We start from the raw sequence: 17959 nt of genomic DNA, 5'->3' as shown, positions 1-17959 counted from the left end.
GGAATAAAAAAAATAATTATCATCGTCCAAGCCTCGTTGTCCCACTTTACTCGTTTACGTTCAAAAAGTTAAACTGTCCTAGAAGCTAGCGTTAGCTAGCTAGCCATTAAGTTTTCTAGATACATGTTTTAGTTGTCGTTAACTGGCTGATGCGCAGCGCCGATGCGCAGCAGTGCCCCCTGGCGACCGGAGGTCGAGCACACGTAACGTCATCGTGCAGTCCCACTTTACTTGTTTACGTTAAAAAGTTAAACTGTCCACGAAGCTAACGTTAGCTAACTAGTCGTTTAAGTTTTCTACATACATTTATATATTCAGCAAACGATATTTAAATGTGGTTTGAAGCGTGCAGCTAACTTACACAAGCGCTCAAGTTATTGAGCCTAATTTGCAGAGTTTTAGTTAACTTTAGCCTTTCTAACTTAAGCTAGCTGACTAGCATGCCCCCCAATAGATGCCCCAAACAAGCTCAATACAACAATGAAGGTAACATAACACGGGGGGTAACTGGAGCAACAACACGAAGGAATTGTAATATTAGTTTGTAGCTGTTATGATGTGATGGACGAAGGGAAAAGACTGTCGCCATCAGGTGGAAGAGCCTCAGCCTGGCTCTGGTCAAAAGGTAAACAAACAAACAACAACCCCGTTAAAGTCCTGTGTTTGAAACATATTAGAGAAGGTTTCAACCATCCAACGTCTTCTTTGACTTTCAGATACTTCAGCTGAGTTATGGCACAGCACTCCAGTTAAAAAGGTCAGTGACATTTCTCTTGAATACTAAATAAAAAGTGTCTGATTGTGATGTGTGTATATGTCATTTTTCAGAAAAATGGTGGCGCTTCACTGGATGCCAGCCAAGCGTCTGCCCTAAGCAGCTCCAAGATGGACAAGACGGACAAACAGTGGGCGATAAGTACACCTCGCATCCCAGCGGACACACTCTGTCCCCCCAGCTTGCAGGACACCGAGGTGGGATTAAATGTAGCCCCGCGGGACTCCAGGTTCCTTGTTTATAATGTATCTTGGAGTTCATGTGCAGGCTTACAAGCTCCACCATGACACACGAGAGTCAGACAGCTGTGCACTCACAAACTACTTTTAGGAAATATTATAAACAGGCCGGGTTATGGTGGCGTTAGCTTTACGCGTCTCTCTCTCTCTCTCTGTGTGCTTTGCAAAAGTCCGCTGTGAACGACCCGAGTGGCTCCACCATCCAGAGGCAGAGGAGGGAGCTCCAGCTGCTGATGGCCGAGCTGAAGGACAGGGACAGGGAGCTGAACGCCATGGCGGCCTCCCATCATAAGCAGCTTCACGCCTGGGAAGAAGACCGCCAGAGAGTGCTCTCCCTGGAGCAGAGGTGTGCCCGTCTGGATGGTGAGGACACAAGGATATCTTCTCTGATTTGATACAGATCCAGTCCTCCATCACTATTTCTTGCTTTTAGCATCAAGACTGCAAACTATGTTGAACGATACATCATGAATATGTTTAATTTATTTCGTGTTTGTCCATCAATCAACGTTCAGAACATCATTTTCTGTGCTTATTTGTGCAGAGGAGTTGCAGAAACGCAACGAGGTGATCCGAGTCCTGACCAAACGTGTGTGGGTGGTGGAGACCAGGAAGGAGGAGGTCCAGGAGGAGCTCAGCGCAGCTCAACAGCAGCTCTGTGAGCTTGAACAGAAGCAGCAGAACGTCAGCCAGAAATGTCAAGACTTTGAGGTGCAATTAAAACATGAATACACATTTCATATTCACTGTATTGTGTGGAGATAGGACAGATGTAGAGCTGGTGGTTTTGATTAACCAGAGGTACATTTATCACATTGATCAGATTCTCTTCTTGGTGATAGTTAAAGGAGAAGGCTGTGTAGTATTCTATGTGCACACTTTGATACACGCAGTCACAAATAAGCGAAAATGAGAATATAAGCCACACAATGCTGGTTCGTATGCTAGTTGGTTTTGGTCCTTTCATGGGATTTTTTGACAGTAAGAATTGTCTGTTTGGGGGAAACATAAGCTTGTAATATGTATCTTTGTGGTAGAAAACAGTCTCAGTATCTCAGCCTTCAGGGTTACGTTTCTGTTGTGTCTCTTAGGAGAAGAACCAGAGTCTGAACTCCACCGTCATGGCTTTGTCCTCTCAAGTCGGCTCCCTGCAGGTCAGGGAGGAGGAACTGAGCTCCATGCTCAAACTCAAGGTACTATTACTTCTTTGTATCTTCCATAAATATATCATAGTTTTGTATCTTGTATGCTTTCTGATATCCTGGGACTTTTATTTTGTCCCCCCCATCAGGACAAAGATGTGACCGAGGCCTCCGGTCACGTGGTCGACCTCACGAGGCGCCTCGGAGATCTGGAGACGACGGTGACGGAGAGCCGCTCGCGGGAAAGTGAACTCCTGAGAGACTCTGAGGAAAAGAAACGCCGCCACAGAGAGTCCAGATACGAGATCACCCACCTCAACGGTACACCGGTGACTTCTTCAAACATTTTCTAATATATTCAGCTTGTAATGGTTTCTGAGGGCCTGTCTTTGTGTCTGTCCTGCGGGTGCAGAGGAGCTGCAGCAGCAGGTAACACAGAGCAGCACTCAGAGAGAAGAGATCATCCGCCTCAAACAGGAGCTCCAGCTGCTCCGCAGAGATCTGGTTCTGTCAGGTACATTAAACTGCAGCACGACGAGTCCTCTCGCAAGCTGCCCGTGTTTGTTAATGAGTGATTTGGTGGAAATACTGTTTTGTGGTCCTTGATTATTCTCTGTATGTTTTATCTTATTTGAAGTTTTTTAACCTCTGTGTTTGATGTTCTTCGTGGTGCTTCTATCTTGGTCCTTTGCTGGTTAAACAAAGAGATATAAACACTGTGAAAAATCAACAAAACACATTTTAGTGATCGCAAACTCAACAGAATTCAGCCCTATAAAAGATGCTCATCAGGGATGTAGCTATAAATGAATGATCTAGTCTAGAGAACTGTACAAAGCAGAAATCCTCACGTTTGAGAAGCTGGAAACAAAACATTTGTCATTTTATTATTAATGAAAGAGTCACAGGACAAGACCGAGTGATCACTGCAGTAGTTGGTGTGAGCGGTGAAGATGATGTGAGGAGATAGTGGTGTTGGTCTGAAGAATCGTGTGCAGTCTTATCTCTGCAGTCTCTTGATTTTGATCCGTGCAGTCGCTGAATTTGTGTCGTTCCTGCTGAGATAAGTGCAGCGTTTTGATGTCTGTCACCAGAGGAGGGAGACCGCTGGAGAGACGAGCTGCTGGAGCTCGCTCGCTCCAAACAGGACCGCGCCATGTCGGAGCTCTGCTGCTTACGACAGGTACGCCGTCTCATATGTGAAGTCTCACGTTCTTTACTAAAAGAGTCCCAACAGTAGACAGAATATTCAGTAAAAGAAACACTTCTCCAGTTGTTAGATTACAGTTCAGAGATGACGTCATTTCCTCGTTCCGGCTGCTCGCTCTGAGGCGTCTTTCTGGTTCCACAGCGTTCCTCAGACTCTCGTCTCTGTTCTCCGTCACGACTCACGTCAACCACACCACAGTCACAACAGAGTGTGTCCGTCCTCACGTTTCTCATGTTATATCACAATAAGGGTTTTAAACATCAACAGTACATCACTAACATCAGCAGCAAAGTCAGCAGGTTTTTGTGTAAATATAGAAATATAATGTAACATAATATATTAAGTATAATTATGGGATTTAAGCTACAGTATAAAGTGAAATGTTGTAATATAGTACATTATATATATAGTATAGTATGGAGATATAATCTAATATAATTAAATATATAAATAAAAATGAGTCAATAAAGTTAATAGTATATAGTTTATGTGTTTATATATTTATTTCATCGGCTTATTTATGAATTAATTTAATATTGAATTTAATGGCATAACATGACATAGACTTATAGTATGGTATAATAAATATAGTGTTATATATAAAAAGTCTGTAAATCAGTCCAACGGTCCAAAGTGAAATAAGAAATACGTAAAAAGTTCTAATCACTCAAGTTGAGAAATCAGATTTTTATTTTATTTATCCACCTTGTGACTTTAATCGCCCACATATTCACTTATTATATATATTAATATTATGAATAAAGAGCTGCTGTTTCACTGTGACCTTGAACTGGAGGACAGTTTGTATCTGACGCTCTGAAATGTAAATGAATGAATCTGCTCGTGTGCTCTGCAGGTGTGTGAGAATCAGAGGAACGACCTGCAGCTGCTGCAGTTGAACCTGGAAAGCTCTCGAGAGTCTCTGAGGGAGAGGAGCGGTCAGGGGACACCCGACAGGTGAAGAGGACACACACACACCAAACAGAAGTGGATGCATGATGTCGTCGAGGGTTTCATATTTTGGCTTAACAAGGGGATCACTGTGGACGCTGTAGGCACACACTCTTTGTTCATGTGTTAAACAGAATAGAGAGGAGACGTGTTGACGTGAATCTTGTCGTATCTACAGATGTTTTGTCCTCGTTTGTGTCTCAAGTCAGGACGAGTTGCGCTGCGTCTGTCTGGACCGCCGCTCGCCTTCATCACTCAGAGCGAAGAACACGAGACCTTTACGTGACGCCGCCGCTCCACCGGCAGCCAATCAGCGCGGGCCGGGAGTCTCCTCAGCACACTCCATCGATGTAAGAACAGAGACAGAGCCAGGCTAGCTGTTTCCCCCTGTTTCCAGTCTTTATGCTAAGCTAAGCTAACCAGCTCAATCCAATAAAAAGATAAATGAGGATAATTCCACTCCAGTGTTGAACTATTCCTTTAGCTGATCATTTAAAGATGTCCTCCCTCCTCCTCTCTCCAGGGTGACGACCCGCTGTCCAGCTGTTCTCTGCAGCAGCTGTTGGACGAGTCCAGGCGGCTGGTGGGTTTAGAGCACAGCGGCTCAGTCCTCAGTCACAGCGTTCCTGCTCTGAGCTGTGGGGCCACCGACCCCCTTTACTCCCACAGGTGCCAGACGTCCCTCCACCATCACCACCAGCACCAGCCAACCAAGGTAGAGGAGTCTCACGATGCTGGTTTGTGTTCATGAGGTGTGGCATCGAGGGTGTAAAACGTTCTGCTCCTCCTCGTAGTTTGGGTGTGTTAAGACATAACAGCTTTATTTTGTTTTCCTCCAACAGACACTCAGTGACACTCCACCCAAAGCCTGCCCTCTCCTAAAGTCAGCCACCTGGACAGCTTGATATTCAGTATTTATTAAAGTGACTTCATGTAATAAACTGTTAAGCATTTAATTCAGAGTCAGTTGTTCAAAATCAGTGTTACAACAGAACCTGTGTGCACACAGCTAAAGGTTGAACTGTGTCTCAGGGAAGTGAAGTGATAAACAGTCTGTCGTGTCAAGAGTTTGTAGCTTTGTATTCCTTTGATCTTCGGTGCCACTGCATACTGTTTTTATGTACATATGTGTTTTTTTTAAAGCGTGTTTCAGATCGTTAAAGGCTGTATTGTGTGGAGTGGGTGAGACGTGAAACCAGTCCTACAGGGCTGTTGAGTGGTGTGGCTCATTGTCTTTCCAGTTTCACTGCCGACAGATTCACCTGGTGACTCAAGAGGACACCTCGATGGCTCTCAGCAGTTTTTACATTTTATAACCTGGTCCCTACTTTTTGATTAAAAAAATATTTATATGTAAAAAGCATGTCATTGGTGTTTTATTGCCTGTGAATAATGCACTGATTTTGGCGAGTTTTCTTTGAAAAGTGCCCGTTTTTACGCAGTTGGAGAGCTTTTACGCGCAAGAGAAACGGCTTTCTTTACCTCTATGGCAGCTTAGATTTTAGAAAAACTGCGATGTTTTAATTTGAAGAGGTGAACTCAAGGAGGAATCTTTTGGGGACATGCGCGCGGAGCGTCTTGAGCACCCATTGTTATTTTAAACAGGCACGAGAGCACAGACGAGGAGCTGAAACTCGGAACTGGACCTCTGTGTGGATTCATAGACTTTTAGTGTGCGCGGTGTTTTCAGGGACAACATGAGCAAAACGAAGAACAAAACCGACAATAAGACGGAAAAAGCTTTGGCTGCCGAGAAAGAGCAGTTCGGTAAACAACAGGTAAGAAGGTTCTTTATTATTTATGACGCGTAAACGGTGGAGTTCATTTCATTTTATGTATTGTTTATTTCGTCAAAGTGTTGTCTTGTTAGGGAACACTTGGTGACTATTTTAATTTGAGAAGACGCCCAACCAGAAACTCAAATGCGAAGCATTTTGAATATTTCAGTGGAAATATCGTAAACGTGTTCATACGTTTGTTTTAAGAAACTTCCGCTCTCTTGGTGGGGATAAATCCAGCCTAGTGTTTTAGTTTTTATCTTAATAAAAGCCTGATGTTGAGTCTCTTTTCTTTCAGCTCCACAGCATCAGCAAAACTCTGGTCTCCGGTGAAACACCGCCGAAAGAGAAATATGTGCGCAGTATCCTTTTTACCTTCAAACGCAACTTTGATTATTTACTGACAAATGACATAAAGTAATCTACTCTGTTAGGCTGTACTCTGAGCAAAGAGGGAAAAGTCAGAGGATCACCAACGTATTTAAAGGTTCATCCTCTGGAGGACATGAATTTCTGTACAAACTTTCAAGGCCATCCATCCTGTACTGTAGTTGTGGAGGTATTCGGACTGAAGTGGTGGCCACTAGCTGCTAAAATCCAAACCGTTTCTTTATTAGATGTAAAAACACACGTCTGATGTTTTTAAATGAATCCTCACATCTAGTGTGTGCGTCTGTATTTTGGAGTTTCCTTGACAGCTCTGACGACATCATCATGGGGACACATAAGGAGGGTGGAGCCTCCACCTTCTGGTCCTACACCCTCAACCTGCCTCTGTCCAGCAACTCCATGATCAGCTGGAAGTTCTGCTACCTGCTGCACAAAGTGCTCAGAGGCGGACACAGGAATGTGGGTTTGAACCCGGACGTCCTCCTCCATCTGTTTCTTCTCTGTCCTCTCTTTGTAATCTCCCTCCTCTCTGTTCCATCTACAGGCTGTCAGAGATTCTCACCGATACTGCAGAAATGTGAAAGACATGGGCATTCTCTGGGTGAGTACAGGTGGAAGGAAAGAACACTGTAAGAAATAACTCCGTAAATACAAGTAAAAGTCCTGCTGAAGTAAAAGTATTGGCAGCAAAATATATGTAAAGTATCAGCAGTAAAAGTACTCATTATGCAGTAAAATGACTGAGATAATACCGAAGAGCTACTTTTTTATACACAGTCGGCTAGTTTAGTCCAGTGGTTCCCAACCTAAGGGTCGGGCCCCTCCAAAGGGTCACCAGATAATCCTGAAGGGTCGGGAGATGATTAATGTGAGAGAAGAAGAAGAAACTGAGTTCTGGTAGATTCACTTTTCTGACTTTTCTCAAGTTTGAGCTTTTTTTTGTCAGATATTGGATCATTTCTTTCCAGTTTTATAAATGAAATCCGTGTGAGAGGTTTTGGTCTAAATGTCTCTTTGATGCAACAACAACATGACACAAGGAGCGCTGTTGTAAGAACTGGTTTAATCTTTAAAGGATTGTTTGGTTTTAAACTTTAAAACTTAATCTAAGTATAAATCAGTACTCGTGTAGTTTAATGTACAGAAACGTCTCTTTTGAAATGAAAGTAGAAGTAAAACGCAGCATGAAATAGTTAAAAGAAAACAAAAAAAAACAGTTCTTCCCCCACTGGTAAATATATAAATACTATATATTTAAATTAATTAAAATTATAAATATAATATGTGAAATATTGAATGCTAGACTCTTACAGCTCTTTTAAATAATGCAGGCGTAGTCCCGATCTTCAACTATCATTTTATTTAATATACATTTCATCTTTCTGATTTGTATCAATGAGAACTTTGGATTTGTGTTGCAGGGAAACTTGCACGATCGATACGGCCACATTGTCGCCTTGTCGGCCAAGTTCCTCTGCTTCAAAATGGAATTTCATGCAAAGGTAACGCACGAATATTTGGTTTTATGGTTCATACAACGATATGAGACGAACTCGGAACGATGATGATGATAAAATGAATCCACAGCACAAGATGATCCCGGGCAACCTGGAGGCCAGCGACGAGACGTTGGAGAGGGAAACGGGAAACGACGTGAACAAACTGTACGTTTTCTATCCACGACTGTCCCGGACTCAGTGTTCCTCATCAAAGACGATTCATAAATGTGGTTTTAATGTGATTGCAGGTTAGATATGACACAGGAACTGATGGATTACTGGGACGCTGGGCTGAAGATGGAGGACACAGGTGAGTTCCTCTACATATCCATGTTTCATTTTATTATACGATAGCAAGACTGTCTTGAACGCGTTGGATGAAGCCAGTAATATTCTATATTTCTGTTATTGAAAAGACCAAAAACCAACCGCGTGTTAGTCCGTCTCTCCGACTGAAGATGTGCTCTTTAAACATGTCTCATAAATATAAAAAGATTAATAATCTCCTCAAACAGCTGGTCACTGTAGTTTTCAAACAAACAAACGAGGAAATAGTGCATTTGTTGGGGACTATTTTCTCTGGCGGATGAATCCAGATTTGGTGTCTAAATAAACTACAGTGTGTTCATTGATGTGTTTTTATATCAGGCTTTGATGCACGCTCCTGTTATGGGATTTGTCGACAGTAATAAAGATATAGAACGCCACCAGACTTCTCCTTTAATTTGCATTTGATTTTTCGGTTTTTCTTGTTCAAAGTTCTGCGTCAGCTGGACGCCAACGGAGCCAAATCCACGACTCCAGCTGGACGGTGCCGACTGACTCCTCTGATTCCGCTCATACTGGACTGCAGCTTCCTCTACCACTTCTCTGTCCTGCTGATGTTCAAACTTCACAGCCGTGAGTCACATGGAAATGTCAACGTCAAGGAATTATGTATTATTTGTGTATATTCTTTATTTAATCATATCCTCTGGTTCTTAGGAATGGCTCCGGATGTTCTTCTTGGACATCGAGAGCGGTTCCGTGATCTGTTTGTCAGGTATGTGTTATCAGTATTATCATGAGGCACAAACACACTTTCACGCCTCTTATTGGTTCCGTCAGTGAGCGCCTCGCTTCCTTTCTTCAGCCTCACTCAGTTCTTCGACCGAGCCAGAGAAATGGAGTTCTTTAAAAGTGTCATCCAGATCCCAGACCTCCCCGATGTGAGTATTCTCAATGTTTCCACGTGTACGTTTCCTTTGTGTGAAAGGCAGTCAGTTTGATTATTTAAGGAGTCAGAAATATATTAGCTCTGAGATGTAGTTGAGTAGAAGTATGAAGTGGCATAAAAGTACCTCACATCTGTACTTTAGTGGCGTACTTGAGTGAATGTACTTGGTTCTATCCGACCGCTGTCCGTCATGCCCGTGTATTGTGTTTGTTCCTCAGGCTCCTCCAAACTTCCTCCGCGCCGCTGCATTGGGTGAATATAAAAAGCCGGTGGTGCTGATGTCCAACGAGGAGCGTCACGAGGAAGTGGAGACGCAGCCAGAGTTCAGATCAGCGTCACCGATGCCGCAGGTACACGCAACTCAAAAAACATGTATAACGTTCACGTTTCACCAGCTGCTTTTCTGGTCTCACGGCTGACGTTTCATTATCTCCGTGGCAGTACTATTCAGTGGATCAGAGAGGGACGGAGAACGAGAGTCTGAAGAGAGAGCTGGAGGTGCTCAAACCAGAGCTGCAGCTCCTCAAGACCGAGGTGAGCTGGGAAACGTAAAGGACAGATTGTGCGGCACACGTAGCCGCGAGACGTCCCGGGTTTTGATCGCCTGTTCTTTCCTCAGGCTCAGAGGTGCGTCACCGAGCTGAGGGCTCAGGTGAACCGCCTGGAGGCCGAGGTGGAGGAGCAGCGCAACCACAAACAGATGGCCATGATGGAGAAGGAGCACATGCGGATGGAGGTGGAGGCTTTGAGGAGCGCCAATGTCTCCAACGTCGGGGCTCACATCGGGTTCAAGGAGGCAGACAGTGAGTTAACAGATATATCAGTGATTCATGTTTATGATACATCCCATTGATTCATTGTCATCAGACAAAGGAATATACAACACGTTAAAGTGAAAACAACTATTTTGCATTAATGTATCTAAAGATTATTTTCAATATTTATGAATCTGTTGCTGTGCTCCATGAAAAAGTCTGAACCTCTTGATTTTGTGAATTGATTCTTTCTGTGTCTCCTCTTCATCGTCTTCACCAGCCAGAGCTCAGGCAGCGGAGCTCCGCTTCACTCAGCTCAAAGAGAGACACGCAGAGCTGATCACCAGCCACGCCGACCTCATGAAGAAGGTAAAGGAGGATACGCCAATATCTCAAAATGTCCAACTGTTCTATTATTAAAGCTATTTGTTTGTGCAGAACGCAGAAACAGTGAAGCTGCTCTCGGGTGCAAAACACGGTCAAGACGATTGGCTGAGAAACAAACAGCAGCTGGAAAATGAGCTGGAAAATCTCCGACAGCAGACCAGAAACACGGTGAGAACCTCAGATATCATGTTTTAGTTTCCACCAGAGGAACTCTTCTTGTGCCGTGGTGAGCATTGATCAGGTGTCTCCTCTCCCGATCAGATGAATCAGCAGCAGCAGGAGGTTCAGCGCCTGAACACAGAGCTGCTGGAGCAAAGAGCACAGCTGGCTCACGTCTGCGGCGCTCTGGACAGTAAAGTGATGGTAAAATAACAACAAGACACACTTTGAGTCACAGCTTAGTGTTCGTGTTGGAAATCAGGAAACAAACCAAGAAGAAGAGCTTTACTCAGAGCTCTCCATCAGGCCAAAAGTTTAAGTCCCTTTTTTGGCTTTTACAGTTCTAACCCTTTTACTTACAACCCACAGAAAAGTGTGTCCTCTTATCTCGAACCTCGATTCATTGATTTTAACGACTTCTTTCAGGAGGGATCTCAGGCGAGCAGCAGCCTGGCGGCCCTGCAGGCGGAGCGCGACGCGATGCTGCACTCGGCCAGAGAGAGAGACGCGGAGCTGTCCTCGCTGAGGCAGCAGGCCCAGCAGCACCAGGGCTCCATGGACCAGGAGAGAGACCGGCTCCTCCGAGACCTGGAGGCCCTGAGAGCTCAGCTACAGCAGCAGGTACGGACTCCGGACTGAGGACCGGCACTGATTTGTTCAGTTGTTCATTTCAAGCACCGCTTTAAATCCTTATTTAAGTGTCTTGTGTTTCTTTTTTCCTCTCTATGTCTCGTGTAAAGGGTTTGCCCGTACATAATCAAACGTTTCTTTCCAAAAGCTCGCCATCAACGCGGAGCAGAAGCTGGAGATCGACAGGCTGAGACGAGAGCTGGACTCCACGCGGGCAGAGCTGAACCGCGCAAACGGAGCCCTGCAGAGCAAAGAAATGGTGGGAAATTATTTCTAGTTCCTTTTTATCACAACGTCTCAAGAGTTAAAGGGGGGAAAAAAGCACTCATTGATTCATGTTTTTGATCCTCAGAGCGGCACCCAGCTCAGCAGCTCTCTCGCGGCGCTGCAGGCGGAGAGGGAGGTGCTGCTGCGCTCCACGAGGGACCAGGAGGCCGAGCTGAACTCCCTCAGGCAGCAGGCTCAGCTCCACCAGAGCTCCCTGGAGCAGGAGAGGCAGAGGAGCAGCATGGAGCTGGGAAGCCTCCACGCTCAGCTGCAGCAGCAGGTGCTGCACGCACACACACACACACACACACACACACACACACACACACACACGACCTGCACAGTGAAGCGTTAGTTACTGATGTATATGTGTGTGTGTGTGGTACATCAGGCCTGCCGTGAAGGAGAGCTTTCCAGGAAGCTGCAGGAGGAGCAGTTCTGCCTGCTGCAGTGTGCCGTGGTGGAGGCCGAGGGCATCATACTGGACGCTGTGGCCAAACTGGACGACCCCGTACACGTCGGCTGCATCAGCTCACCTGGTAAAGACCTGTGCATGTATACAGAGACACAGTGTATCATACCTATTTATATACATATATACACAATAAATGAAGTAAGTGCTAATTATCTTAACCTAACTCTTTATAACTTTACTATATAAACATGTATTTTGTTATTTATAACACACTATGACGCAGTTCTACGCAGATATCAGAGCTTTTTTATTGATATAAAGTCTGATAACGTTTGTTATGAAGACATTTATTCTATTATTGTGACTGTTCCTCTCACCAGATCTCCTTTTTGTGTTTCAGATTATTTGATGAATCGAGCTGAAATCACTCTGAGCGCCATCGACAAAATGCAGCAGAGCCACGTCGTCTATCTGGGGAACATGAACGGTGAGCTGTGTGTTCAGGGTCGGACATGAAGTTTGTGTTTAGATGACGAGTGTATCTACTGATCCTCCGCTGAGAAGGAGGAAGGATTCAGGACAGGAAGGGGACGAAAAACTGTCGTCTGAGAAGTAACTTAAGCTGTCAGACTAATGTAGTAGAAAGTACAATATGTACCTCTGAGATGTAGTACAGTATAAAGTACACTAAATGTACTTCGTCACATCTCTGCTCTGGTTGTTTGTAGATGCCAGCGGTTTGTTGAGGGCCGTCACTCAGTTCTCTCATCTCACTGCCGACACGATAGTGAACGGATCAGCAACGTCTCACTCTGCTCCCACCGACCAGGCCGACCGTAAGAGACGCACGTTCACACTGTTAGAATATAAACATATAAACTAATAAACGCACGATGCACAAACTGTAAAACGCTCCCGTGTCTTTGCCTCCTCCAGGTTTGACCGACAGCTGCCGGGATTGTGCGAATCACTGCCTCCAGTACTTGAAGGATCTGAAGATTCAGGCCACTTTACAGAGAGCGGATCCCTCCGCCGTGCGCTACACCGTCCAGCGCATCCTCGCTTTGGGACAGGTGAGACGCATTTCTACCTGAGAAGGATGGTTTCTCTGTAAACGTACTCCAGACGAACCTTTCAGTCTGGCCTTTAAACTGAGATTTATTTATCATTTATTGTATGTTGCCTTTTGAGTCTTTGTAATTATTTACCTCGTTAGTCTGGCTTTTTGAGCGTACTTAAACTGTATAATGTATTTTTATATTTTATATTTATTTATGTTTAGGATCTGCGTCCAAAAGGACAGGATGTTCTGAAAGAGGAGCTGGGAGCGATGGTGGACAAAGAGATGGCCGCCACGTCGACGGCCATCGAAGAGGCCGTGCTGCGAATGGACGTAAGGACACCTGACACACACACACACACACACACACACACACCTAGTGATGCCTCACGTTTCTGTGTTTAATGTCTGTTTCTCAGGAGATTCTAAATCAGGCGAGGAGAGAGACGACTGGCGTGAAGCTGGAGGTGAACCAGAGGTGAGACGGATGCTCCGTGAAGTCGTTTCGGCTTCTCTGCGTCGTTTTTTTTCCTGAACTCTGTTTTTTCTTCTGTTTCCTCTCAGCATCCTGGGATCCTGTTCAGACCTGATGAAGGTGAGAAGTCTGTCCCCTCTTTTTAAAAACACATTTCTGTGGTTCATTGGTGTGTTTGTTTAACTCTGTGGTTCTTTCCTCTCCAGGCCGTTCACATGCTGGTGACGGCGTCCACTGACCTGCAGAAAGACATCGTGGAAGGAGGCCGGGTGAGTCCGCTTCAGATCTGAGTATTTATCAAACTTCCAGGAATCAGAACATCCAGATAGAAGCTACAAGTTAAACCAAATGTTAAAATGCTCATCTCAGATTTTAACAAGCTCTCACAGCTTCACAGGAATTAGTGAGAGACTTCTAGCTACAGTTCAGACTCATCATTGCATAATGAGCGAATGTTCATTCTTGTAAAAACTTAAAAAATGTACTTTAATAAATGAATTGCTGCTACGGTACACAGCAAAGCATTAGAATGACATTCTGCTGTTGGCTCTTCAGTGCTGCGTTCACTGACGCATGTATAATCGTTCTTTCTTTAGGGAGCAGCGTCCGTCACAGAGTTTTATGCCAAAAACTCTCGCTGGACAGAAGGCCTCATCTCTGCCTCTAAAGCTGTGGGCTGGGGCGCCACTCAGCTGCTGTAAGTATCCAACACACACACACACACACACACACAGTGTTGTTTACACGTCCTGAATATCAAACCGCATCATGAACTGGTGCTTCACCTCTTTGCTGTCAGAGACTCGGCCGACCGCGTCGTGGGTGAAAAGGGAACGTACGAGGAGCTCATCGCCTGTTCTCACGAGATCGCAGCGAGCACGGCTCAACTAGTCGCTGCCTCCAAGGTACCAACGACAAACCTTCTCCCGCTGCTTTGTGACGCTTTTAAACCACGAATGTTGCTGTGGAACGATGTTTTTACTTGTTGTACTTTTCACTCCACTGCATTTATTTGAGAGCTGTTGTTACAGGTGACTTTTCAAATTCTGATTTTACATAAAAACTTATGCTATGATGATGATGGCTTGTGGCCTCTTCCAAAAAAAGTTGTGATGTTTAAGAGTTGTTACCTGTACCACCAACGAGATCTGGTCTTAAACTACTCAGATCTGGTCTTAAACTCCTCAGATCTGGTCTTAAACTCCTCAGATCTGGTCTTAAACTACCCAGATCTGGTCTTAAACTACCCAGATCTGGTCTTAAACTACTTAGATCTGGTCTTAAACTACTCAGATCTGGTCTTAAACTCCTCAGATCTGGTCTTAAACTCCTCAGATCTGGTCTTAAATTACTCAGATCTGGTCTTAAATTACTTAGATCTGGTCTTAAACTCCTCAGATCTGGTCTTAAACTCCTCAGATCTGGTCTTAAACTACTTAGATCTGGTCTTAAACTACCCAGATCTGGTCTTAAACTACTTAGATCTGGTCTTAAACTACTCAGATCTGGTCTTAAACTCCTCAGATCTGGTCTTAAACTACCTAGATCTGGTCTTAAACTACCCAGATCTGGTCTTAAACTACTTAGATCTGGTCTTAAACTACTTAGATCTGGTCTTAAATTACTCAGATCTGGTCTTAAATTACTTAGATCTGGTCTTAAACTCCTCAGATCTGGTCTTAAACTACCCAGATCTGGTCTTAAACTACCCAGATCTGGTCTTAAACTACTCAGATCTGGTCTTAAACTACTTAGATCTTAAACTCCTCAGATCTGGTCTTAAATTACTTAGATCTGGTGTTAAACTCCTCAGATCTGGTCTTTAAATATCCTTTTATTCTATCGTTTCAGGTGAAGTCCGACCGCGGCAACAAGAAGCTGCACACGCTGAAGCAGGCCTCGCGTCACGTCAACGACATGGCGGCCGTGGTCGTCACCTCCACGAAACACGGGCAGCTGCAGATCTCTGACCACGGTGAGAGAAGTCCTGCCAGTCCGTCTCGTGCTGCACAAGTTAATGGCCGTCCATCAAATAGTGGTTGAAAGCTTTAACTCCGTGATGTCTTCACAGGTGCGATGGACTTCTCCGGCTTGTCTCTGATCAAACTGAAAACAGAGGAGATGGAAGCTCAGGTGAGGCGTTCAAGTCCCCGACATTTAATCGTCTGGAGAACCAGAACCAGGACTGAGAGGGGCAGACTGTCAGACCGGCTGCAGTACAATGAGAGGTTTTCTAAAGAGACTCTGGTGCTCAGAGACACTACCACTTTAGTCCACAGGGGGCGCCAGAATCACCACAAAACAAAAGTTCCTTCTAGTAGCTTTAAGTAACATTTTCAATGCAGGACTTTTACTTACAATGTATTTCTAGTACTTTTCCTTCAGTAAAGGATCTGAATATACTTCCTCCATCGATGGTATTTTCTGTTGATTGAAAGCAGCTGACGTCGTTGTGTCCTCTGGATCTTCTCAGGTGAAGGTGCTGCAGCTGGAGAGCCAGCTGGAGCAGGAGCGAGTCCGCCTGGGGGAGCTGAGGAAGAGGCACTACGAGCTCGACGCCTCCGGTGTTGCAGCCGACGATACAACCGCTGCCGCAACCGCTGCCGCAACTGCTGCCGCAACCGCTGCCGCCCCCGCTGACGACGGAGACGGAGACTACAGCTTCCCTCCGCCGCCGCCGCCCACCCTGCTGGACTCCTCACAGTCCTTCTCACCGACGGAGCCGTACCTGAACCCCCAGAGCTTTGCATCGACCAATCCCTTCGCACCGGCTCAGACACAGCCTCAGTCCTTCACACCGACCAACACCTACACCCCGTCTCAGACCTACACCCCGGCCGAGACTTCCATCCCTTCACAGACCTTCACCCCGTCTCAAATCTTCACACCTTCTCAAACCTTTACCCCGTCACAGACCTACACCCCTACCGAGACTTCCACACCTTCTCAAACCTTCACACCTTCTCAAACCTACACCCCGAACCAGACTTCTATCCCTTCACAGACCTACACCCCGTCTCAAACCTTCACACCTTCTCAAACCTTTACCCCGTCTCAAACCTACACCCCTACCCAGACTTCCACCCTGGCTCAGACCTACACACCCCCTCAGTCCTACACACCAATCCCGACCCAAACTTACTTAACACCTCAGACTTCCTCGCCCAGCCTCTCCCGGCCTCAGTCGCCGTCTCTGCCCCAGACGACGCCGCCGCCGCAGAACAATGCCGAAACCATCAAACCGGCCTCGAGGAGATCCAACATCTTCACCAAATCTGGAAACCTGCTGAAGAATGCGGTGAGGGGCTGAAGATGCTGGATGTTCACCGTCACATGTTATTAATGAGATGTTTGTATAAATGAGTCTTTTCTTTTTGATTGCAGTTCAAACGAGGTGAAACTGGAACTGGGGAATCTTGAAGCCGGACTGAAGAAGAATCTGACATTTTACTTAAAGATCCCTGGAAGTATAAATATACTCGTATAACTTAAAATCACTCATTTTAATCTGGCTTTATTTCTGGCTCTGTACATATAAGAGATTATAGGGGCTGAAGAGAAACGTTGATAGTTAAATGTCCAAAATTATTTTAGTAATCATACCGAAGCTTATATTATGTTACTGATTGTTGTCGTATACCCAGTTGATTTATTAAAAATCATAAAATAATCGGAGGCAGAATACAGCGGTTTGTTTCCTCTGATTTATGATGTGCAAGGTTTTAAATATTTGTCACATGATCCACATAGTTTAGGTCATAAAGCTCTGAGTTATGAGACAGGATGTAAGATGTTTTACTTCACTACATCTCAGAGGTACACATTGTACTTTAAACTCCACTACTTCCTTCAGACCAGTGAAGGGCTCTTCATGCTGTATTACCGCGTGACAGCGACCTCATCCGTCTGTTATTTATGTCATGCGCACTGCAAACTGCAATCTCACCACTATGGAAGTAGCCGCTGATCTCCCGTCGGGACCAAAGTGGAGCTGCGTCAAGTTAGCGGAAGGCAAGACAGATAGATACCGGAACTAGATATATATTACCTTCAAAATAAAAGTAAGACATCTGATATGTTGACTCCATGTTTGGAGATTAGTCACAGGTTTTATATTGTTTTATTATCTTCAGTAGTCTGTTCACTGGTGAAATGCTCCATTTCGGATTAACACTTTAATGTATATGCGTTGTATTCACAATTTATGTTCTGCTTCATCATTTGAAAATAAAAAATACATAAAACGCTATAAATATGATATAAAAACTAAGTAAGTTTTTTTGAATTATTAGCCCAGAAGCCCATGAACCAAAGAGTGCTCCACCAATATTATAAGTGCACAATCTAAATGAAAGTGTTTAAGTCTAGAATTTGCCACAAGATATATGTAATGGATTTGGTTTAAGTCTATTTTATTCAAGGATTTATTTAGACTATATTTCCACATATTTTGTATTATAATGTGAATCTGTCGAGGTCGGAAGAAGAAGAAACGGTCCCTATGAGTGTATATCTAATTATATATGTATATATAATATATATATGAATTATGTATATACATATGTATGTATATTATATATATTCGTGTATGTAAAGTTCATCTTTAACTGG

The 17959-nt window shown here is 44.5% G+C and overlaps 2 protein-coding genes across 2 annotated transcripts; both read left to right on the top strand.

Moving 5' to 3' along the window:
- Positions 1–230: 230 nt before the first annotated feature.
- On the top strand, positions 231–5290 carry ccdc62 (coiled-coil domain containing 62). The gene is made up of 13 exons (XM_079178841.1): positions 231–625; positions 717–757; positions 829–972; positions 1185–1377; positions 1559–1725; positions 2106–2207; positions 2306–2477; positions 2569–2670; positions 3251–3339; positions 4223–4323; positions 4523–4667; positions 4841–5032; positions 5160–5290. The coding sequence occupies exons 1-13, from the start codon at positions 562–564 to the stop codon at positions 5220–5222; spliced, it is 1575 nt and encodes a 524-aa protein (XP_079034967.1). The 5' UTR covers positions 231–561; the 3' UTR covers positions 5223–5290.
- A 670-nt stretch (positions 5291–5960) lies between these two features.
- hip1r (huntingtin interacting protein 1 related) lies at positions 5961–17842 on the top strand. Its single transcript, XM_079178840.1, has 33 exons — positions 5961–6095; positions 6394–6457; positions 6802–6944; positions 7030–7086; positions 7907–7987; positions 8073–8149; positions 8233–8294; positions 8744–8884; positions 8969–9026; positions 9117–9192; positions 9419–9550; positions 9642–9734; positions 9820–10003; positions 10236–10324; positions 10394–10510; positions 10604–10705; positions 10928–11122; positions 11280–11390; positions 11484–11678; positions 11790–11937; positions 12214–12300; positions 12542–12649; positions 12750–12886; positions 13096–13206; positions 13293–13351; positions 13438–13468; positions 13555–13617; positions 13945–14045; positions 14148–14253; positions 15200–15323; positions 15420–15481; positions 15822–16646; positions 16733–17842. The coding sequence occupies exons 1-33, from the start codon at positions 6015–6017 to the stop codon at positions 16766–16768; spliced, it is 4056 nt and encodes a 1351-aa protein (XP_079034966.1). The 5' UTR covers positions 5961–6014; the 3' UTR covers positions 16769–17842.
- Positions 17843–17959: the final 117 nt, after the last annotated feature.

This window comes from Pholis gunnellus (assembly GCF_910591455.1).
Source record: "Pholis gunnellus genome assembly, chromosome: 18".
In the NCBI taxonomy this organism is placed as follows: Eukaryota; Metazoa; Chordata; class Actinopteri; order Perciformes; family Pholidae; genus Pholis; species Pholis gunnellus.
This window is presented reverse-complemented; position numbering and strand designations above follow the sequence as displayed.